The sequence below is a fragment of the Cupressus sempervirens genome, chromosome 3 (genome assembly GCF_028749045.1).
Source record: "Cupressus sempervirens isolate cs-2001-9-10 chromosome 3, ASM2874904v1, whole genome shotgun sequence".
NCBI classification, from domain to species: Eukaryota; Viridiplantae; Streptophyta; class Pinopsida; order Cupressales; family Cupressaceae; genus Cupressus; species Cupressus sempervirens.
In genome coordinates this window covers 1,042,636,736-1,042,661,668 of record NC_143120.1, presented here as the reverse complement: position 1 = coordinate 1,042,661,668, position 24,933 = coordinate 1,042,636,736, and the positions used below count along the sequence as shown (strand labels likewise).

The 24,933-nt window shown below is 34.7% G+C and overlaps 1 protein-coding gene and 5 non-coding genes across 6 annotated transcripts; 3 read left to right on the top strand and 3 right to left on the bottom strand.

The window, feature by feature from the left end:
- Nucleotides 1-12,842: 12,842 nt before the first annotated feature.
- Nucleotides 12,843-12,914, bottom strand: TRNAW-CCA (transfer RNA tryptophan (anticodon CCA)). The gene has a single exon. It is a non-coding gene; the product is annotated as a tRNA-Trp (tRNA).
- A 218-nt stretch (nt 12,915-13,132) lies between these two features.
- On the bottom strand, nt 13,133-13,206 carry TRNAE-UUC (transfer RNA glutamic acid (anticodon UUC)). The gene has a single exon. It is a non-coding gene; the product is annotated as a tRNA-Glu (tRNA).
- A 758-nt stretch (nt 13,207-13,964) lies between these two features.
- On the top strand, nt 13,965-14,037 carry TRNAE-CUC (transfer RNA glutamic acid (anticodon CUC)). Its single transcript has one exon. It is a non-coding gene; the product is annotated as a tRNA-Glu (tRNA).
- Nucleotides 14,038-17,455: 3,418 nt separating this feature from the next.
- On the top strand, nt 17,456-17,529 carry TRNAE-UUC (transfer RNA glutamic acid (anticodon UUC)). Its single transcript has one exon. It is a non-coding gene; the product is annotated as a tRNA-Glu (tRNA).
- A 160-nt stretch (nt 17,530-17,689) lies between these two features.
- TRNAW-CCA (transfer RNA tryptophan (anticodon CCA)) lies at nt 17,690-17,761 on the top strand. The gene has a single exon. It is a non-coding gene; the product is annotated as a tRNA-Trp (tRNA).
- Nucleotides 17,762-19,596: 1,835 nt separating this feature from the next.
- Nucleotides 19,597-23,559, bottom strand: LOC149570295 (uncharacterized). Its single transcript, XM_089817133.1, has 2 exons — nt 23,484-23,559; nt 19,597-19,736 (listed from the first exon to the last, which is right to left on the bottom strand). The coding sequence occupies exons 1-2, from the start codon at nt 23,557-23,559 to the stop codon at nt 19,597-19,599; spliced, it is 216 nt and encodes a 71-aa protein (XP_089673259.1).
- Between the last annotated feature and the right edge of the window lie 1,374 nt (nt 23,560-24,933).

Here is a 24,933-nt window from a genome sequence, read left to right as displayed (position 1 = left end):
ATGTGGAAGGCACTTCCTCGTAGGGCATGCTACACATCTTCACATGAAAACCTATCAGTCTATGGTCCTCACACAAAAAATAGGGTCTATCTAGGCTTGTTTAAGAAAAGTTTGGAAGTTGGTTTTGGACATCGTGTTAGGTTTTACACCTTCCTAGTTCAAAATAGTTTTCCTACAGGGCTTACAATATATCATTTAAGTATAATTTAATTCCTTATACTTAAGATATATTTTAATATATGTGACAAGTCTTTTGAGATATGCTCCAAACCTCTATGAGCTAAGATAAAGATTCTAGGAAATTTCAAGGTTTTAGAATTTTAGACTTAGCCTATTTTTAGGAGTCAACTTTTGACTTTTAGCTTGGTGTTCAATAGTTGATTTGTGCTTCTTCACATTCTCAACGTGTGTGAGACCATGGTTGGTCTCTGCTATTTTCTTGTTTATGTTTTGGTCAGTGATGATGCTGGGAGATCTTTGGTGTTTGGTTGTAGGTTAGTCTTCTGTTGCGATCTTCTTGATTGGCATATGATGGTTGTCTTGTGCTTTCATACATGCTTGTAAAAAAATTATTTGGCTTTTATCTATCCTTGTTCCAAGGATCTTCAACCAGGGCATTACATCTGGTATCAAACCCTAGTTAAAACATTGGGATCTCTGTGTTATGCTTCCACTATGGTTTTGTTTTCCATTGTGTATTTTTATATTATGTTTGATTATTTGATATCTTGTTGCTTCATGTTTTGACTCTTATGCTTTATGATCCTTATGTCTGAATTTATCTTGTTGCTTCCATAGTGATGTCTCCTGCATGTAGGTCTAGTTGGGGTGAGAACACCATGAGGAGGAACGACAGGACGATGGGGGAGAATAGGGTAATGCTAATCAAAATGTCATGGGAGCATTGATACCAGTTATTTAAGAAATTCTTGCTTGATTGGGCCCTCATGTTGAGGAGTGCCAACAAGACCATAACCAGGAGAAGGGATCCCATCATTTAGAGCATAAAGAGGAGGAATGTGAGCGGGAACGTTCATGAACACCAACTAGTGGTAGAAGGCATTGATGGAGAGGTCATGGTCAGGATGATGTTGACTTCACTCAAATTGAGATGATGTAAGAACTTCAAAGGTCCAAACCACCAGAGTTTGATGGCTAGGGAATAGGACTCAAGTCTGAGACGTGGTTGCTTGATATGGAATTATTTCTCCCTACTACCTTATGGGAGAAACGTGAAGGCCCATTGCACAATCACACAATCGAGTGAACATGGTTCCATTTGGTGGGATTTAGAAAGCGATAGGATCTAGATCAGTATCGTAAATCACACCTAGGAGATGTTCGAGGAGAGGTTCAGAGAGAAATTCCTATCACCACAGTACCGTGAGGCTTGCATTGATGAATTTCATGAGCTTAAATAGGATGTTATGATAGTTGATTAGTATGAGAAGAAGTTCCTTGGTTTGAAACTGTACTTGAGCTACAGGCATGATGAGGCACTCACCACTCAGCATTTTGTCAGAGGGCTCAAAGACTCCATCATCAGAGATGTTCATGCTCATCAGTCGAGGACACTTGTTCTTACCATTGAGAAGGCAAGGATCATAGAGAGCAATATGGCTAGGGGTTTTAGAGGTAAATTTGGTTATCAGAACTAACATGTACAGAATTCTGGACAGGATGCACAATATTCATAGTCCTTGGGGAAGGGCAACACCCAGTTAGCACCCCCTCACAGTGGACAACGTCATAAGTTTTAGAAAGGGTTTTGGACCAAGGGTGGACAAGATTCTAGTACCTTTGGTAAGAAAGGAAATAACTAGAACCAAGGGTAGAAATCCTAGCAGGATTGTCCCCCTTAGAATGCTCAACAAAATTCTAGCAAGGGTAGTGCACCTTATCCTAGTGCTACCTAGGGTGGTCGTGGAACAAGTTCCAACTTTGGAGGAAATTGTTATTCATGTGGCTAGCCTGGCCATAAATCTTTTGATTTCTCAAATAAACCATCCTTAAGACCTAGTAAGGGCTCAGTGAGATCTGAGCCTATTGTAGGAGATGTGGGTAGGAATCACTGAGTCTTTGCGGTAGTTGACAACTGTTAAGCCAATCATCAAGGTATAGTAGTCGAGGCTACAGGTACATTGCATGGTATTTCATCTCCTATTTTATTCGACTTATGTGCTTCTGATTCTTTCATATCACCATCTCTTGTTCAGCGATGTGGGCTAGTGGTAGTGTGTCAGGTCAATAGGTGGAAGGTTAAGTTAGCCACAGGTTCCAAAGTGGTTGTTGACTTGTTGGTTAGGAGTTGTGTTTTGAATTTGGATACCTTCACCACAAAAATAGATCTATGCATTAGACCTTTGGGATGGTATGACATTGTGTTGGGCATAGATTGGTTAGCCACCCATTAGGCGAGTATCAATTGTCATTGAAAGATGGTACAATGTGTTGATGACACAGGTGGGCAAGTGGAACTTTTGAGAGTCCTGAGACCAGTCTCACTTTAGATGATCTCAGCTAATCAATTGAAGCAGAGTGTGCAGATAGATTGCTAGTTGTTTCTTGTTTCTATCAATGATCTCAAGGAATTTAAGAGTCCTATGGTGACACTTGATGATCACCCACTCCTTCATGAGTATGTAGATGTGTTTCCTAATGAGATTTCAGATATGCCACTGTGGCGTGACATTGATTTTAGGATTGATCTTGTACCAGGAGCAAAGCCAATTTCACGAGCTCCATACTACATGACTACTCATGAGTTGAGTGAGCTCAGATTGAAGTTGGAAAAATTGTTGGCCAAGGGCCATATTCGTCCTAGTGTATCATTGTATGGTGCACTAGTCATCTTCATGAAGAAGAAGGATGGTTCTTTGCATTTGTGCATTGACTATCGAAGTTGAACAAGGTGACAATTAAGAATCATTATCCTTTTCTAAGGATAGATGACTTGTCTGATTAGATGAAGGGAGCACAAGTGTTCTCAAAGATTGATCTTAAGTTAGGATACCATCGACTTCGTATCTAGGAGGTTGATATTCATCAAACAACATTTCGTACACAATATGGGCATTATGAGTTCACAATTGTACCCTTTGGGTTAACCAATGCGCCATCAATGTTTATGAGTTTGATGAATGATGTATTTCACACTTACCTCAATCAGTGTGTCATTATATTCCTGGATGACATATTGATCTATTCAAATATTGTTGAGGAGCATGAGGTCTATTTACATCAGGTATTGTAGTGCTTGACAGACCATCAATTGTATGACAACTTGAGTAAATGTGGGTTCTTCCAATAAGAGGTGAAATTTTTGGGACACATCATTATAGGTGATGGAATTGTAGTGGATCCAGAGAAGATTCACACTATCATGGATTGGTCAATACCCAATAATGTCTCGGAAGTTTGTAGTTTCATGGGATTGGTGGGTTACTATTGTCGCTTCATGAAGGATTTCTCATGAGTAGCTCATCCCATCACTTCTCTTCAGAAGAAAGGGAAGAAGAATGTTTGGTCAAACTAGTGCAAGGCAACATTTAATGCTCTTAAGGAGTGTTTGACTAGTGCACCAATCCTTGCAGTGCCTAATCCTATAGGTGATTTCATGGTGTGCACAGATGCTTCGTTAGAAGGTGTAGGTGTAGTGTTGATGCATGATGGTCATGTAATTGCTTATGAATCTAGAAAACTCAAGGACCATGAGCTTAGCTACCCCACTCATGATTTGGAACTCACGGTCGTAGTGCATGCCCTTGTCCGTTGGAGGCATTTTCTTTTGGGGCACAAGTTTGAGTTGCATAGCAATCATAGGAGCTTACAGTATATATTTACTCAGCCAAACCTGAATGCATGACAAGTCATTGGATGGAGTTTCTATGCGAGTATAACTTTGATGTTCATTACATCGAAGGGAAGAAAAATGTTATCACAGATGCTTTGAGCATAAGGCAACATGAGGTATCAGTGATGTCATTGGGAGTGGATTTGGGAGGCCGTATCTTAGAGGCCTTGCCTAGTGATATTTGGTGTCAGGATGTGAGGATAGAGATCGAGTCTAGACGTACCCTTGAGGGGAGATTTTTAGGTTATATGCTTGAGTCCAATGGACTACTACGACAGTCGAGGCGTATCTATGTATCTGTGTTGGGTGATCTTCGTACCTTAGTTTTGTTAGAAGTGCATCATGAACCATATTCCACACATCCTAGTGTTAAGAAGATGCATGCTGATCTCAAATAGTTGTACTTTTGGGCAGGGATGAGGCACAATGTTGCTCATTTTGTTGTTAGATATCTTGAGTGCTAGAGAGTGAAGGAAGAGCATCAACATCTGGGGGCTCTTTTGCAGCCACATACCATTCTAGAGTGGAAGTGGGATATGATATCCATTGATTATATCATAGGATTACCTATGTCATCATGGAGACATGATTGTATCATGGTGACAGTGGACAAGTTGTCCAAGGTAGCACATTTTTCACCCATGAGAGCATCCTACACAACTTCTTCTGTAGTGCATGTTTTCTTGGAGGATATTGTTCATTTGCATGGGATTCCTCATTGTATTATTTTGGATAGAGATCTAGTGTTTACTTCTACACTATGGCCATCTCTCCAGCAAGCTTTGAGTGCGCAACTCAATTTTAGTTCAACTTATCACCCAGAGACCGATGGTGAGACTGAGAGAGTGAATTAGGTTCTAGAGGATATGCTTCGCATGTATGTTATGGATAGGTAGGTGAAGTGGGAGGACTATTTGTACCTTGTTGAGTTTGCATACAAAAATGAGTATCATAGTTCTCTTAGCATGTCATCTTTTCAAGCCTTGTATAGTAGACCATGCTGTACCCCTTTGAGTTGGGACTGTTTAGAGGACCGAGTTCTTTTGGGTCCAGAGATGCTTCAAGACATGAAGCAGCAGGTTGTTCGCATTAGGGAGCATTTGGTTATTGCTCAGGATAGGCAAAAGAAGTATGCAAATGCCCATAGGTTGGATTATCACTATTCTGTTGGTGACAAGGTGTTTTTGAGAGTGCGGCCAAGGAAGAGCCCCATCCATTATGGGAAAGGCTCTAAGTTGGTGCCACATTTTGTCAGACCTTTTGAGATCCTTGAGAGGATTGGTCCTTTTTCTTATCAACTAGCCTTGTCACCTAGCTTATTGCGCATCCATGATTTTTTTCATGTTTCTGTGTTGAGGCAGTATATTCCATATGTGATCCATGTTCTCGATTGGGATACTTTGTAGCTAACGAACAGGAAACTTACTTTGGAGCCAATTCATATCCTATAGCACTAGAGGCTAACCTTACAAGGTCCAGACATTGAGCAGGTAAGGGTCCAATGGACCCAAGCGATGAGTCCTCAACAACTTGGGAGGATGCTATATGACTGAGGGGATTGTACCCCTATCTTTTGCCTAGATTTCAGGAGTAAGCCTATGCTAGTGGGGGAGGATGTAGTGCCTCTCGTGTTTGCAGTCTATACCTTGCCTATTTTGATTTAAGAGATACTTGATACTCTTATTTTTGAACTTTGAGATGACCTGAGGGTCGAATGTTATACTTTGATTTAGTATCATAGATGCTATACTACTATATTGTTCAATTTATCATATTTGCATGTTGATGCCATTTTGAGATGACAGTAAGTCTATGATGATATCTGATTATCTAGTATTTGGACATATTTTCTAATTATTTATGTGATGGATTTTATGCTATGGTGATTTACTTCATTCTTGTATCTTTATGGTTTATGTGAACGTGAGTGATGTAAATGGATTAATTAGGTATTTAATGAATTATTGCTTTGACAATGATATTATTATGCAATTGCACTTGATCGTGTGTTTTAGTGTGCAGGATATATATCCTTGGCAATGGCACATGGAGTTAGTGATTCAACTATTCATATTTTACCAATGTCATCCCTATATGGTCGACGTATCCTTATTTTAATTGTTTAAATTAAAACCTTTTAGTGATTAGTAAATCCAAACTCATCTGCATTATGTGATTAGACCAGTGAATGTGTCTATGCATTTAGATGTTCGCATTGTCATGAAAAATATTTAGTAATTTCTGTGGTTTTGGGTTTTTGGGCTTTAAATCTTCTCGAATTTAATTTCTAATAGCTTTGCCTTAGGTAAATTATCATTATGAGGAATAACCTATTTTCATTTGGGTTGATTTGGAGTCTAGCTAGTCTAACTGGCTATTTTCCTTAATCAACTATTCACTTGAAAAGTGAATAAGTTTTGAAAAAGAGATTTTATTATCCACTTCTCACTTTTTGAAAATAGAAATTTGAGAGCTTTTATGAAATCCTCTTCTTGAAGGATTGGATTTCTATTTGTTCTAGGAGCTGTGAGCGTGGGATCTTTGCAAGATCAGTCTTGTTGGATCTGGCTTGGGTAGACCTTGCTTTGTCATGATTTTTGACATCTTTGACGGGCGTTTTATTTTACTATGCGGGTTTTAGTTTCTGCCCCTTTTGCTATCAAGTAGGGCTTTCCTGTTTTATTGTTTTAGTTCTTTTTTAGGTTCTGTTTTTGGTAGCCATTTGTTAAGAGGCTGAGAACTAGTGTTCCCCTTCATTTCTGTTTGCTAGTTCTGCCTAGTTGGTCAGGTATGAACATTTTCCCATTTTTTGGGATGGGGTTTGGAGTTTTGCACCGTTATGCTGGTCATTTTAACATATGATGTCTGAACCCAAATATTATTGGATTTTTGGGGGTTTTGTACCCATAGGCCAAATGGGTTTTAATTTCAAATTTTTTCAGTTTTTGGGATTTTTACCTTGTTTGCATGCCGCCCTATTTTCCCAAGTTTTCTTGGCACAATGTTGGTCGTGGACTTGGATCATCCATTTGGATGTTAGTCAAACCATTCTTACACTTTTATGTTGTATTGGGATGCGTATTGCATCTGCCCTCCCAATTTTGTTTTCGATTGAGTGATTTTCTCCATTGCATTCTCATCTAGTCCTTGTGTTATGATCTTCGTGATGGTGGTGTGCCACACACAAGTATGTGCACATATAATTTATCGAGTGACTTTCGAGTCCTGATATTTCGTGTTAGTTGTGGAAGTTATGATCATTGGGGTTGGGTTGGGAATATGCATGCCTATGGGCACTCATCGTTGGATGAGCATGGGTAGGGTAGGGTAGCATATGGAGGGGGCTTCTATCTCCGCATCTCGGTGCCTATTTCTCAAGGGTTGGCATGTAGAATATTTGTAAACAAGTGATAACTAAACTAAAACATTGGGTGGTAATAAAACTTAAAGATAATAAAATGATTTGGGATGTGCTCCTTTCATTGGGAAGTGGAGAGTTGTCAATACCAGCTTGGGCTTGTCAATGCCAAGCGACTCTCCATGATGTCAACCCCTACTTAGTATCCCACTGAGTGTCTAAGCAAGACCTATAGTTTATGCATTGTCTTTGTCTTGGTTTCAGTCATCATATTGTTTGGTGTGTGTGTTAGCCATAGATGTTTGTTTTGTGTGTGTTTGTGGTTGGATCTTTATCTCCATCAGCACGGCGGGTATGGACCTACACGTGCCATGTGGCTGGGAGGCATAGGTACCTATACCATTGCTAGGGACCAGTGTACAAAGATGGTTTCTTTTCCTAGCTTGACTGTTGCCGGATGTTTTCACTTGGTACTTCAGGTTCTGGAGTATTCTTTCTTATGAATATTGCTTTCATTTATATGCTTTTATATCATGTTTAGATGATACTAGTTATTGACACATTTCCTTATTACAATGATTAACGTATGATAGATGATGTTATCTGTATTTTAGGATTATCTTATGCTTGCATTGAGCATGTTATATTTCCGTATGCTTATGTTGTAGCATGTTTTAGTAGTGATTTCCTTATGATAGTACCGATGATATGTTCAATAGCTTGGGATGTTATGTGCAGGGGATGACTAGGGCCCACAATGGTCATGATGCTATTATGGTTGGGAGGAACCACATACTTAGTTTGGTTATGTTGTACATTGCGATGTTATTTCTGTTCATTGTGATGTTGTTTTAGTACATTGGGATGTTATCTTCTGTACTTTTCCCCTTTTTGCTTCTTAGATGGTCAAATATGGTTTCTGCCCTTTTGTAGTGAGTTTAAGTGTTTACATCTTGAATCATGGATCTGGTACTCCTAGGTGTGGAGGAAATTCATCCCTTAGCTTTTTACCCTTTTTTGTTTTGGCATGTTGTTTTGGGATTTTGTGCAAAATTGTGCATCCTCGCGCGAGGATGCAAGATCTTGTGTGGTGTGTTGGGTTTCTTCACGTGGCTTGGCACTTTCTCATGTGAAACCCAACACCTGTGTTGGGTGCTTTGGCTATTTGGCTAAGCACTTTCTCATGCCACATGGTGCACATCCTCATGCAAAAAACATGGGCTATCTAGGCTTGTCTGAGAAAAGTTTGGAAGTTGGTTTTGGACACCCTGTTAGGTTTTATACCTTCTTAGTTCAAAGCAATTTTCTTATGGGGTTTTAAATATATCATTTTAGAATAAGTTGACATATATTTAATTCTTTATACTTAAGATATATTTTAATATATGCGACAAGTCTTTTGAGATAGGTTCTAGACCTCTACAAGATAAGATAAAGATTCTAGGAAATTTCAAGGCTTCAAGATTCAGACTTAGCCTATTTTCAAGAGTAACTTTTTTACCTTCAGCTTGGTGTTCAGTAGTTGAGTTGTGTTTCTTCACATCCTTGACGTGTGTGAGACCATGGTTGGTCTCTATTGTTTTCTTGTTTTGGTTAGTGGTGATGTTGGGAGAACTTTGGTGTTTGGTTGTAGGTTAGTCTTCCTTTGCAATCTTCTTGATCCATGTATTATGGTTGTCTTGTGCTTTTATACATGCTTGTAAAAAATAAATTGTTTGACTTTTATCTATCCTTGTTCCAAGGATCTCTAGGCAAGGCATTACACCTTGTCTATACGAAAGGATTTCTAGTGATGCATAGAGTCACTGGGGGTCAAAGTCCAAAGAGGTCGCCATGGTAACCTTAGAGTTGACTCATGTGATGACACTTCCCCATGTGCATCTTAGGTTTCCTATATATCTATATTTATGCTTTTATTTTGGGTTGCCTCTAGGATCATCTTTTTGTATGACTAGTACCGCTTGTAGAAAGATTTTAGGATTCTTGCTTAGGATTTGTGTTGTTGATTTTGTGGTTTGATTATCTATGTGTGGATCGTACATTATCTCCCCTACATGGTGGGAGTTGGAGCCTGACTAGGTGACCACGCGATTAGGAGGTAGTGACTTCTTACCATTTGGGTCCCCCTTAGATTAGTACTGATGTTGGATGTTCATTGATGCAGTTGTACCATTATCATTCTTATTCTTATCTTGGAGACTTTCTATTAAGATGTTGTATCTATATATTCATGTATTTTGTATGTTGAGATCCTACAAGATGATGCATTGTATTTTGATGTATTTATATTTGTTATTACATACCCTGCAACATGTGCAATTGATGTGGTTATTTCGATGTGCTCCATTGTATCAGTTGTACTTATGTATCTTCTTATAAGATTATGTTTATGTTTTCATCATGGATATGGACATTGCACTTAAGATTAAAATTAATTAATAAAACTTTCTTAAGGTGACTCAACATGAATGGACCCTTGAGGAAATAGAAATTGTATTTGTAATTGCTTATTTATACTTGATGTGTATGTGTATATTGCTTATGCATTGTTATCTTATGGGTATAAACTTTTTTTAAAAATGTTTAGTAATACATTGTAACATAGTAGGTTAATTTGTCTCGGGTGTGGGGCATTACAATGGGGGAGTATCCTAGCTTTGTTGCATACATGATTTAGAGGTTGTGTGTTACATCCAATGCAAAGTTTGTCATTGATGTCAACATATTGGTTATTCTATGAAGACTGAAAAAGCATCAAATAGATTTTGGCTTTGCGATGAAAATATGAAGACTGCACAAAGACATGATGAATTTAGTGAAGGCGACATTCAGACAAAGTTATTATGAAGCAGTTACTGATGTTTTGATTATATCTCCTAACAAAGATAAAATTTGGTTATGCAGATTTGGGAAGAGCTAAAAGACATGATAAAGATGTTCTGGACAGATGCACACATCTTGATGAGCATCGAGTGAAGAATTATGAAGACTGTGAGCCAACAATTTGCTCATATAATTGTGAAATTATGTAATATTGTAATGTAACATGTAAATTTGTAATATCATAAGTTGTTCCTATATTATTATTATAAATTAGAAAACCTTAAGGGCGACTTGGTAATTTTTTTTAGGACTTGGTAGAAAGAAAGGATGATTCCTTGGTTGTAATCATCTAGTGCAGATATTGTGTAATGTGAGTATTTGAACTTGTATGTGAGATCTAGAGAACCTGATAACAAATATCTTTTGAGTAGAGAAGTGTTTGGTGCAATGAGGCATGGTGAGCTAACAAAGAACTGTATTTGGCAAAGAAGTTATTGTTGGAAAGCATTGAGGTACAATTGTATTATTCAATGAGGATAGTGCAAAGGCTATTTAGATAATGGGTTTAGTGGGCTTCCTAATTAACTCCTCATAGGGATTAAATGTCTCATAATAGGCACTAATATGTACTAAATATTTCATTGACTCCTAATAGGGTCCATCCTCTTACAAGAAACTTATATATTAGTACATCATATTGTGGGTACCATCCCCACCTAGGTTTTCCCTCTGATCAAGGGTTTCCCTACTTAACAGATCTGGTGTTAAATCGTGTATGGTGGTTTTTTTGTGGTTGTTGCATCTATTGTTTACATGTTTTGGAATTAATAAGGCTATTAGGTGTCATTTTAATTACATAATTGATTCACCCCCCACCCCTCTCATTTATCTTGGTGGACAAATACTTATTAACGAAAAGATGCCCAAGTTGTAGCTTCTATTTAAAAGAAATATTCAGGAATGAAACTTAATTATGTTACATTTGTAAGGTGTGACTTGTACGTGGTCCACACGATGAGGGACAAATGGGTGACCATTGTATGGTGAGGCACTATACCAACATGTTAGCTTCTTAGACAAGCCAACTCATGTATGGTAAAACTCAATCTTGTGTACAATGAGATTCAGTATGATCGTCTGATATGATGGCAATTTCTAATATGGGTGCCAATTCAAGTACACTCCAATAAAATAGGAGTTCTAGCACGTTGTCAGCATGGTGGTAGTTACAGTATGGTGGTCTCGTATGATGTTAGTTTTGGTACAATGGGTGCTAGTTCTAGTGTGATGAAAGACGAAGTTCATTGAGTCTTAGTTGAAATATCAAATTCCATAACAAATTGTAGAGTGTACAAATTTATGTGGGATTTTTTAGGAATGTGCTGGTGGTAATGCTTAAATGTCAAGTTGATTGTAACACAATTTGAGCCAGTGAGCCAGTGAAAAATTTGTTGTGTATTGTATGTAGCTTTGTTTACTGTAAGGCAAAGAAGACACTCGTGATTTTTAGTGGTGGGCTTTTTACCGAAAGGGTTTTCTACATAAATTTGGTTTCTTGTGTTTGTCTTGTATGCATGGTATTTTCTATGCTCTTGTTTATTCTGCTTATCTCAATATTCTGAAGTAGAGTCAAACTTGTTATTGCTTTCACAAATTTGGCATTAGGAAGGCATTTTCATATTCTAGCTTTCCTTACAAGTGGTATTAGAGCCAAACCAAAATTTTTTATCCTTTTTGGGTAGGGTTGTTTGTTTGTGTCAATTTGGTTCAACTGGGGTTTTCTAAAGTGCTCATCTAGAAATTGGGATGGCGATTATATGAGAAAGAATAGACATTGAAAAGTTTAATGGCACAAACTGAGTTGTGGAAACGTAAAGTTGAAGAATGTTGGTTGACTGAAATGTAACATAATTAGCTTTCCTTCAAAGAGAAAAATTGTAACTTGCCATCTTTTGTATGACCATGCACTCCCTACTCTACAATCACTTCATTCCATGAAACCACATCTCTTGTGATCATTTCATCAAATAATAAACCTGCAACATCTAGACTATCACATTTTACATATATGTCTAAACTAAGGAGATTGTAACATCTAGATGCTCGCATTTTACGTTCATGACTAAATTAAGGAGGTTGTAACAAGGAGATTGTTGGAAAAAAAAAAGAGCTTATCAAAGTAAAAACAATAGTTTGTGATGTTTTATGTTGTATAAATGTTTGATTTATTTTTTAATCTATTAGTTTGGATGGTATATCTAATTTTCGTTAAGGTAATGATTTTAAAGTTACAGTAAGGAGATGTGTATAAATGACATTTCAAAAATAATATTGATTTGAAGATTATGCACAAAATGAAGCACGATCAAAATATGAAGGTTTCCATATCATAAAAGAATGTAGTGTTCTCATTGTCATACAAAAGGCTATCATGGAGATAACTATTGTTATCATCACCCTATCAGAATTTGTAGGTTGAAAAACCACTAATTAAAGTAATGTTGGAATATAAGGTGCATTGGACAATCTATAAAACGTTATATGCAAGATAAAAAGGTGCAAATGTGATCTGTAAGAATCAGTTTCGATTGTTTTAAAGATCAAATTCTGAGTCTCAACATCATAAAAACGGTCTTCGAGCTGCTGATACTCACCATTCCTGCCATGCTTCCCACGTCAATTTACAGTTCCCTACCACTCAAATCAAAGATAGTTTCATGACCATACATAATTATAGAGTGTGCTTGCCCTTTTTTCATCACAGAAAAGAATATATTATGTTTGCAGGAAACAAAGAAGCCCGGATATTGAACCCGACGTGAATCGAACACGCAACCTTCTGATCTGGAGTCAGACGCGCTACCATTGCGCCACGGATCCTTGCTATTCAAATGCTATTAATGTCATATTTTGTTCATGTTGACTAGAAAAAATTGTGTGGGAGGGGATAGTTTGATCTCGTTTCTCGGATTGAAAACACTAACAAACGAAAGAACATAAAATGCCCTAATTCTTTTTGCATTATTCAATAATTTAAAAAAAGAACATAAAATGCCCAAACATTTATAAAAATTAATTCAATATTAGGACCAAGCGATTTCCGTTGCCGGGATTTGAACCCGGGTCGTCTGGGTGAAAGCCAGATATCCTAACCGGACTAGACGACAACGGATGTAGGATTTAGGTAAGCAAAAAGTTTTATAACCTCAATATGAAGCTTCACAGAAGAATTAGAATAGCAACATCACAATCTAATAATGCTACCAATCTTCATAGCAGTTCCGGCTTTTCCTTCCAATCCCTTCATTTTCAATATACTTGGTCTTCCAATTTCAAATGATTGTAATGAAATGGAAGTTAAAATGCCATGAATGCAGTGCTTATGTTTTAAACACAATTCTAAGATGTAATAATTAAATTTATAATTATCAGTCAATGATTTTGTATTTTTCCATTTATAAATAAATTAAAATACTAGAATTCTGTCGACTACAATTTAATAATTAAATTTATAATTATCGGTCAATAATTTTCTATTTTTTCATTTATAAATAAATTAAAATTATTAGAACTCTGTCGACTAGTAAGTCACTGGCGGCATTATGCATGGAATTTGATAACATTAGAATTCGACATTAGTGTGTGAAGTGCTTTACTTGGCATCTGAAGAATCGATTGCAATTTTGCATTCAAGAAAATGCTGAATATTATGTTTGCATAGGCATTCACCACTTGAAAGAACAATAAATTTAATTTGCTTTTTGTTGGATCTTTTCTCCCACAAATACAAGTTAGGAAGTAACTATAATTGAAAGTGGAAGACCAAGTATTAGAAGAAGAATCTACTGGAATTCTATTGCGGAGCCTTCATATTATCGTCTTAATACAGGGATAAAGGTTACAAAATAAAAACTTATACAAAAAATATATTCCATTGCAGTCTAGCTGGTTAGGATACTCGGCTCTCACCCGAGAGACCCGGGTTCGAATCCCGGCAACGGAATTTTTTTTGGTTTTTCGTTGTTTTCCTCCATGGTGAAAGCAATTGAACTGGAGTGGTTTTTCCCCTATAAGCGCGCTCAGGCTGGAGTAGTACTGGGATGGGTGACCTCCCGGGAAGTCCCGGTGCTTCACCCTTGTGAGCATCACCTAGATCCAATGAGTGCTAAGTGTTCCATTTATTCTCATGAGAGATGGATTCATGTTGAATCACTACTCATGAAACATGGGTCATCGAGTTTGACTCAAAAATCACACAGTTAAATCCTGATATTCACATCACAATTTGACTAGCTGTGGAAATAATCTCCTACTTATCAATTGATGAGCTTAAGGGGCTTTCTAATAAATGGTTCATAAGGCACAACACTTGGTGAAGGTTTTGCAAATGGGGTTGCAAGCTTTGGGTTTAACTGTGGAGGAAACTCTGTAGTTAAGCACGCTCACGCTGGAGTAGTATTGGGATGGGTGACCTCCCGGGAAGTCCCGGTGCTTCACCCTTATTGAGCATCACCTAGATCCAATGAGTGCTAAGTGTTCCATTTATTTTCATGAGAGATGGATTCATGTTGAATCACTACTCATGAAACATGGGTCATCGAGTTTGACTCAAAAATCACACAGTTAAATCCTGATATTCACATCACAATTTGACTAGCTGTGGAAATCATCTCCTACTTATCAACTACACATCAGTTTAAATGGGGAACACAGAGGTCAAACATAATAATATGATATGCTTTTGTTGTTTTCTAATTTTTCATTCAAACATAATAATATTATGAATATGTAACTATTAGTGTACAATAAATAACTTTGTATTTGTTTATTGAAAAATATATAATTTCATATATATATATATATATATATATATATATATATATATATATATATATATATATATATATATATGCATTTCAAATTATTTGAACAAGGCATAAATATTGTAGAGGGTAGTGTGAGAGAATAACATAAAAAAATTGTAATGTAAAATTTGAGACACAAATTAATAACTAAAATTTTGAATTGTTTCATATAGAATTAAATCATATACAATCGCAATTTTTTAATCTTATTAATTTTAACATAATTAATAAATATTTTAATAATTAAATTTTAAAACGATCTAATATCTTTTTTATTATCATTAATTAATAAACTATTTTAATAATTAAATTTTAAAATGATCTAATATCTTTTTTATTATCATTAATTAATAAACTAAATTTAAATTTTCATAACAAAATCATGTGAATAATTGATGGGTGGGTGACTAAAATGATGGCATCATATTTCTTCTTAGTAGAAATTTCATCTCATTATTGACTTTAATATATACTTTTAAAATCATATCAATAATCTTTTGATTGCATTGTAATTCTTGAGTTGTAAATTGTAGTTGGAATCCTATCATCATTCTAGTAATAATAGTTTAAATAATGATTTCAAATGTTCAATCAAAATATTTAAACATGGTAAAATATTAAATTAGTAATTATAATTAAAAAATATATTTTTACTTATATTTTTACTTTAACAGATAGATTAAAAGAAATTAATTTTCTAAAATCATATGAAATAAAAAATCAATTCTAGACAAGACATATGAAATATTATTATTATTATTAATAAACGCAAGAAAAATAAATATATTTGACTCGCTTATATCAATTACTGAATTAATTTATTTCTACTCATTATTGACTTTAATATGTACTTTTAAAATACAAGTTTAATACAATAATCTTTTGATTGCATTGTAATTCTTAAGTTGTAAATCGTAGCTTGAATCCTATATTCTAGTAATAATAATTTAAATAATGATTTCAAATGTTCAATCAAAATATTTAAACATGGTAAAATATTAAATTTAGTAATTATAATTTAAAAATATATTTTTTCTTTAACAGATAGATTAAAAGAAATTAATTTTCTAAAATCATCTGAAATAAAAAATCAATTCTAGACGAAGACATATGAAATATTATTATTATTACAATTATTAATAAACACAAGAAAAATAAATATATTTGACTCACTTATATCAATTACTAATTAATTTGTATAATTCAAATTATTTTATGAACACTTCATAAAATTCAATCTATTTCTTTATTATCAAGTATAGCACATAAGTACAATTAAATGAATAAATTTATAAATTTACTTATTCATTAACCAATATACTAATTATTTCTAATATTTGAAATCTTGTCATAAAAGAAACAAATAACTTTATTAACTATAGTAGTATAATAATAAGAGATAATTATAATATAATTTAACATATTGAAGAGTAAAAATTCAAACAAATGATTTTAAATTTTTTCATACACATATTTCACTCTTTTATTATACTAAATTTAATATTAAATAACTAAATAATAGAATATCTTTAGAATATAACATAATTATTTTTAGATTTAAAATTATATTATAATTAATTTCTAAACTATGAAGGCAAGTACATGCCACTATGTGGCACTTGTGAGTAATGGTGTACAAGAGTCGTGTCTTATTTTTATATTTAAAGCATTAAACAGTCAAACTTACTTATTTTTTGAAGTTTAATTTCTTCCTTAGTGCATGATATTTAAGTGTGGCCCTATAGATAAGGAGTTGAATGATTTTGCATAGCTCATATGCATGAGGTAGCGTGGAGATTTTTGGGGGCAAAATAGGATCCCCTCTTTTTTAGGCATGTAAATTGAAGTGGGTGAAAATAGGATGGGGGGAAATTTTACATTTTATTCCACCGCCAAAAATAAAAATTAAAGATTAAATATTTTATTTCTTTGAAAATAATTTTATCAATTATACTCTCCTTCAATTTTAAAGCCACAATACAATATAAAATTTTGAGGACTCTATCCCTATTATGATTTTATTGGTGTAGGCTTTGAGTCAAAAAAAAAAAAAAAAAACTACGAAATTAAATCATGATAACAATATCATAATTTGAATTGAGATAGAAAATATCTCCTACTTATCAATTAAAATATTTAAGAAAACACTGATTTGTTGAATTAAAATATCTCAACCTTATAGGATATTCATAGGTGTTTTCAGCCAGGGAGCTTTACATTTTGATAAGATGTTCTTTGAGGTAGAGATGAAGGTAGGAGAATTAAACAACAAATAGTTGAGATCTGTTGTGAATCAAGTGTATATGTGGGAGTCTACATGGTGCAGCACTGTTATTTGACAAAATGAAAAATGAAATGAGAAGCTGCAAAGTTAAAGTTGCAATTTCTCTTTAAATGAAACAGTGAGGAACTGAACTTACAGAAATGTTTGTGCTTTGTAGGCAGACGTACAAACTCGTAAACAACTGAGAAGGCCCAACTACATAGGAAATGGATGGATAAGAAGAAAAAGCCGAAACTGCTATGAAGATTAGAAGCATTAGTAAGAATCTCATCTCCGTTGTCGTCTAGTCCGGTTAGGATATCTGGCTTTCACCCAGACGACCCGGGTTCAAATCCCGGCAACGGAAAGCGGTTGTTTTTATAAATGTTTGCACTTTTTATGTTCCTGTTTTTGTATTATTATGTACATTGAGTAACCCAATTTTCCACACAATTTCATGCAGTTAAAAGGTGACTTACACATCCACACATTATTAGAAGGGAAACGTTAGGATTAAAAATTCGAAAGGATCCGTGGCGCAATGGTAGCGCGTCTGACTCCAGATCAGAAGGTTCCGTGTTCGATTCACGTCGGGTTCAATGGTAATTTTTAGTTTTTGTCCTTTTTTTCCCCTGCAAACCACCGCAAGCATTATTTCAACATCTTCTATTGTGGGCAAGGTAAGGTAAGGTAAATAGATCTATAATTTCATAATAACTAGCAATCGTACCTTAGTGTGCAATAGGTACACCATAGAGGTCTGAAAGATCATTTAAGTATTATTCTTCTACATGTATATTCCTCTCATCCTTTTGGTATTTCATTATGTTTTTATCTATATATCTTACCATCTATATCTCTCTCTCTTTATCTGCTCCTCTCTATGTCACCCTCTATATCTCCCTAAATCTCTTTCTATCTTTACCTCCTAATCTACCTCTATCTCTCTATATTCATCTCTATCTACATCTTCTTCTCTTCCCTCCATATTTAGACACTATATCTTTATATTTCATTCTCCATCTCCCCCTCTATCTCTATCTCTATCTCATTCTCATTATCTGTCTATACCTATATATCTCCCCCATTTCTACCTTTCTCTACATTACCACATTCTCTCTTTTTTATATGTTTATATCTTCCATCTACATTCTCTCTCCCTCTCTCTCAATTTTTCTCTTCTTCATATCAGTCTGCTTCTCAATCTCCATCTTCACACCTCTCTCTATCTGCTTACTCTCTCTTTCTCTTCCCTCTGCACCTCTCTCTCTCTCTCTCTCTCTCTCTCTCTCTCTCTCTCACACACACACACACACACACACACACACACACACACACACACAATCTATCCATCTTTCTATGTCCCTATAACCCTCCCTCTGCACTTGTTTATATATCGTTTCTTATCTCTATCTTCATCTTTCTCTCTCTACCACATCTAGATGTAACCCTTACCTCTAGCTTTATCACTTTTTTCTTCTCTCTATATCCCTCCCTTATATATCCATTCATATTCTGACCTACCAAACACATGCTACTTTTATATATGATTGCTACACCATAATATACGGAAAATATTAGTAGGAATAATCACATATTAAATCATGTGCAACTCTCCTTTCCGGTGAAGTATTAAAATAAGACTTTTTTATGTAAGCTATAAAGAAGGTAATTCAAATATAATAATTAAATGTAATCTACAATCAAACCTTCCCCTCAAATTATTTGATTTTGCATTGTATTTCCAATGAGCTTGACTCAAAAACTACACAGTTAAATCTTGATAACAATATCACAATTTGACTTGCTATGGAAATATCTCCTACTTATCAGATGATAAATTACTGACAAGAAATAAATATTTTTTACAATCATATAAGATTCAATTTCTCTAATCATATACTATTCAGATTTTTAGTTTACAACCAAGCCAAACCATGATCATCAATATTTTATCCAATTTCAGCACATATTGTATCTCTTTAATTGTAAGAAGATATTTGAACTATTTAGAATGTAGTACTCATCAAAATTATAGTTAAATGACATCAATTTTTAAATCGTGCCAACTATTTCTATCTACAAATAGTCTACTTGTATTAAACACAATATTTTAGTTGGCATTCCAAGTGACCCGAAGAAATGATCAATAACATTTTGGCAGCACCCATTGAATCTCTGCAATCGTAAGAAGGAACCCTGTTTTTAATTGAAGAAAGTGGGATTGGTAAAATAACATGCCCAACCACATTTGCAAATGAATGTGCTACTCTGATTTAAATGCTGATCTTTACTATCTTACACAAACATTCCCTTATCATTAACTATTATTATTGCATAAGTGCAAATAAAGCACCCATTCAGAAGGAACTGAACAATCAAGCTTCTACTGAAAATTCCTTCTAGAACAAAAGTAGTATGAAAAAGCCTGATTCTAATCGGCTTGTTCGTTGCCGGGAAGTTTCTCCTTCATCTGATCTATCAAACATCTCTGGTCTTTTTTGTCTTGATGCACCACTTCCCCATCTCTCTTCTGAGCTAGAATATTGTCAATTATTTGTTGCGTAATGCCCCCTGCATTTTATTTTTGTCATGCCCAAAATACGAGGGCAAAAACACACACCAATTTTGTTTTAAAGGTTAATAATTAAAAATACTCTAAGTTTGATATGTTTGTGTTCATAGTTAAAGTATAGGTTCTCTACATAACATCTTAAGTTTATAGTCTTGAGGAGGAATTAAATCGTTAAATTTATACTCTCGTTATTAAATTGGTATCAATATTTGGTGCGTTATTACATTTAACCAAAAATTTTACTAAACATTAATTAAGAGTATAACATGTATCGATTTGCAAAAAGGATATCACTAACTACATTTACTAATCTAATCAAAACTAATTAATATTAATAAGCTAAATCTAAACTACATAACTTCCATAACTTTTAAACTAATTAACTTTCTATCGATTAAATTTACTAAGCATTTTAAATTTATAATAATTACTAACTAATATTAAGGAAAACATATAAATTTATTTACTTAACAAAACTCTTAACTATAATTAAAAACTTTATTACTAACATACCAACACTAAACATATTAAAATTAACATCACTAAAATCCAATACTACTAATTTCCTAATTTTAACTAAATAACATAATACTAATATTAGGATGACAACTAAATTAAATTAAAAACTTTAACTAATCTAAATCATAATAACACAACTAACTTACAATAACAATTTCAAACAATAAATTTCTAATCAAAATAAAACTAAATTAATCTATATTATTACTAACATTTATTACATATCATCATAATTAAACTTAAACTAATTAAAAAATTTAGCAATCCTTAATTTAAAGCTGGATTAATACAAACTATCTTAAAATAAATATTAACTAACAACAAAACTTAACTAAATTAAATACTAATAAAATAAACTAACTAAATTAATTCCTAAAAGAACCCATCAATTCCTAAATTCAAACACAATTAATCTACCTACCCCTAAAACTACTAACCCTACACCCTACACATCTCCCTCCCAGCCTCCATGCGCTAATTCCCAAGCCTGTGCGCTTTCCAAGCGCTTGCCAAGGAGGTGTGGCACTCTGCCCGAGTCCACCAAGCGCTGACCACACTCAGGGTGAGGTGACGCCCAAGATTAGCAAAATGAGAGAAGACTTAAATCATGATAACCTCCTTACATAATACATTCACAAAACATGTCAAATCATAGGATTTGATAAAGCTGTGAGTACTTATGGAGGGGTACAGGGTGATGTCACCCCAAGTATGATAGTATTGACTTTGCTTTTAAACTTTCTCAAGCCCATTCCAAGAGCTGACGCCAAGGTAAGGAGGAGTTAATGCAAAAGTTTATTTGGTAGAAAATAGATATTAGTTAGTTTAATATGTTAAAAAAAAAATTGTTTTGATTGATATTATTTAGTTTATATTCATTCATCCATTTGATAATTTATTTATATTATTCAACAAGAATATTTAGGGGAATCTTTAAAGATTCTCTGTTACCAAAAGGCGAATTAATTTGTTTCCCATACAAAAACCAGAGAGTATTTTTACTTTAAGAATATATATTTTTTTAATTGTTAGAATTGATAATGCTAAAAATTGCCAAGGGGATATAATTTTTTTAAAAAAAAGTTAGACTAATCATAGAATCTAATGATTTGCCATCATAATAAAGCAAGAGCAACTTTTTCTCCTAATAAGCACGAAGCCAAATCAAGTTCCCAATATAACAAAAATTTTATCTTAACATTTTTGAAAAGTGAATTTTTGCATAATTGAACATCATCATTTACCCCATTTTGATATTCATTCTATAACTAAAAAGAAAAATATGAAGATCTCAAGAGAAGCAATGTTACTGAATCTCTCTTTTATCGACAACCTGATTCAAAGGCTCCGTTGGGAAAGAACTAGGAAGAAAACCCAGCGTCGTTGCCATTACAACAAAGGTTTTAAATACAAATTTCATAGGATTCCAATACCGAAATTAAAATAATCAATTTAAATTTCCTTCATGACCCTTAGCAAGGAACCCATTTCATTTTCTGCAATACATCGCTAAGATCATGGAGGGAACGTAAACTGACCAGGTGACAACAAGCATAAGAAGAAACAAAATCAAACATTCATATCCATACTAGGTTTTCACAACAGAATGTAGGAAAGGTGGATTTTTTCAATAGGAGATGTCAGATACAACACCAAACCTGGTGGCCAATCAGGGCTATAATCAAGAACTTCCATTCATCCATTCTTACATGCCAAAACTCATACATGGTTTGTGCTGATAGGTAGGGGCCCATAACACCCTACCCTCTCTCCCTCTTCTCGTCCTGAGAAGAGACTCTACATTGTTGGAGTCCAACTGAATACCTTTCCCCAAATTGGCCACTTCTACCCTATCCAAGGGTGAGTAATGCCAAAACACCCATACAAGAAAACTTAGAAATTCAAGCAAAACATGAAAGAAAAGCATTCAAGAAAACATGGTTTCAATCCTTCCCCAAGCATACCCAACATACATACAAGCATACCAAAAAACAACATAATAACATAGGCATGAACCAAGCATGAAACAACATGAGCAACATGAACAAAGAAGATGAAGAACTCCTACCTTCACAAAGAGGTTATTGTAAAATGAACAATTTGAGAAGAGATTTTCCTTCCTTGCCTTCAATCTTCCAAGACTTCTCTCTAAAAGTAGAGATTGGGTAACAACAAAAAATACTCCAAAAAGGGCAATACCTTTCTCTACTCACCCAAAAATCTAGAAGTTTCTAACTCAACCAAACCTAAGGTTAACCTCTAAGTGGAGTTGAGGTTATTCAACTCATGGTAACAACTTTCAATTTTCGCACTAAGGCAAAAATAGACTTTTTGAGTGACCTCAAAAGTCAACAAAAGGGGCTTAGGGGGTGGAAAATGCCCCCAACCCATACCCATACGCCATGGGTATAAAGATTTCATGTTTTAAGGCCTTAGGAATTGATTTGGGACCCAACGAATGCTAGGAATATTTAGGACCATCTAACAACTCCAAAATGCAGATTAAGCACTAATCTGGATTAGGGGTAACTAAACTCGATTAAGAAACAAATTAGCAAAAAGGTCACTAACTTAGTCTGACTTAGGTCCAAAGGTTACACAGTTAACCCTAACTAGCATGCTGGAATGCATATGCAATTCACGAGTGTCAAGTGACACTATAAGAACACAGTTGCGAAACATTAACATTTACTAATCACGGAAAGACACATTCATACATCTTACAATACAATTAAGTTATGAACAACAAGGTTTCCACAAATGGCACATAGGGATCCGTTTCGTTCCTTCATCAAGTTTCTTGACTAAAATATTCCTGCACACTCATTGCACACATCAGTAGCCCCATAAAATCACATGCACATATGTATATACGTATCAGGGAATTGCATAAATTAAAACATACATCTTTCAATCAATCAGAGTTTCTCTCGTCCTACTCATATTCTTAATCATTACAATTTCATAATCAAAGTGTTAATCCTGCATTTACTTACTTCATCAACATACATGTTCATAAAACATTAAATGATGAACTCAAATATCTGAAAGTAAACATCACACAACATGAAATAATATAATATGTTCAAAGCATCTAATAGTGTCTCAACATCTCAAGTCATGAGTATCAAAATAATAAGGTATCAACTATGCTACGAAGGGTCGGGGCGAGGCCTCACAATTTCTCATGATGCCCTTCATTTGTGCAAGATTGTTTTAAGTTATTTGTTGCATAACCTCTCCCTCGTTTTGCTTCTCTTGATCGCGCATTTCTCCTTTGTTTTCTCCAAAAAAAATTGTCATTATCTACTACATAAACCCTCCTATACTTTGTTTCACTTGATGCCCCACTTGACTTACTTTGTTCTCTCCACAAAGCTTTTCCTTTATCTGTTTTGTACCTCTTCGCTCTGAATCCGCCATTAATACGAAGTTTCAAGCTAAAAAAATTATGCATAAATATCTCAAATTTGCAGCTAATAGAGGTGAAAGAGTTATCAACTTGTTTATGTTGCGTTGAAGCTTTATTATATGCTCAACCTGAAACCTGCAATCTAAAAACCTTTTTTGAGTAGGCGTCAAAGAGTTTTTTTTGGACTATATTTTTTTAACACCCTCTATGAAACCAATGATCCAGAAGCCTATTGTATTTGATCCACTTTCTTGGCTATGAGAAAACCTAAGGTTGCCGTTAGGAATTGTCTAGTCTAGCAAGTTGTCGGGAGTGAGTAGAGTGTCATTGGCAATTTCATCTAATTATTATGAGTAGATTGAATCAACTGAAACCCCATGATTCATGGCTATCGAGTAGGGGATGTATAAAATCGTGCAAGGGCATAGATATGTTTCCTTTGATTATCTGAATCCTTGTAACAAAAATATGGATGAGAGTCGCAATAGTCCTTGATTCTCCTTCCGCCATTAGCACTAATTCTGAGTGTGTTGTAAAGATGTCTATTCTCATCCTGGAGGAAGGGAAAAATGGTTGAATCTTTTCTACAGATCATAGCGAGGACCCCTTCTGGTTTTGCTTCTCCAGTGGATACGAAGGGGTAAGATGACAATGAAGAGTTGAAAATTGGTTTGCTTCCTTCGCTTCTAGCAATTATCGCCCAAAGCTAAATTTTGAGACACTCTTCCTTTGGTGTCTTTTCTTTCTTATACGGGAAATATAGTTGAGCATAAGATACTAGAGACTTTATTTAGGCTATAATGGGGATCAAGGTTGTTGGTCTGCAACTACAAGTAGGGGAGACAACAAGGGAGTGGAAGGGAAGGCTGTGCTTTTAGTGGGTGCCAAATTTGGTTCAAATAGAGGTTGGTCCAGTTCATTAGCATGGGAAGAAATTAAATATGGATGTTGAGAATTTGGTTCATCCTTAGCTATCTCCCATTGTTGCAGATCAGGGGTTACTCTCAAATCATTGCACAAGAAGAAAGAGAGTGTTGGGTATAGGGGTAGGAGGAGGTGTACTGCTTACACTGCTCTGTTCACACTATTTCAGAATAGACATTTGATCATGTTATTTTGACAACTGTTGATCCACGTCTCCCTAAAAAAATAATTCTATTCTATTCTGAATAGTAATAATTTCAACGGGTTAGATGATCTCAATTGTTGTCCACTATAATAAAGCATTCTCAACTGTCCATCATCCAAATCAGGTTGAGCATCTC

Excerpts from the sequence above, each read along its gene's own strand:
- LOC149570295 (XM_089817133.1), bottom strand. The coding sequence starts at position 23,559 with ATGACAATTTTTTTTGGAGAAAACAAAGGAGAAATGCGCGATCAAGAG. Across the intron at positions 19,737-23,483 it reads CGAGGGAGAGGTTATGCAAC|GGGGCATTACGCAACAAATA; the intron begins AAATAACTTAAA and ends AATAAAATGCAG.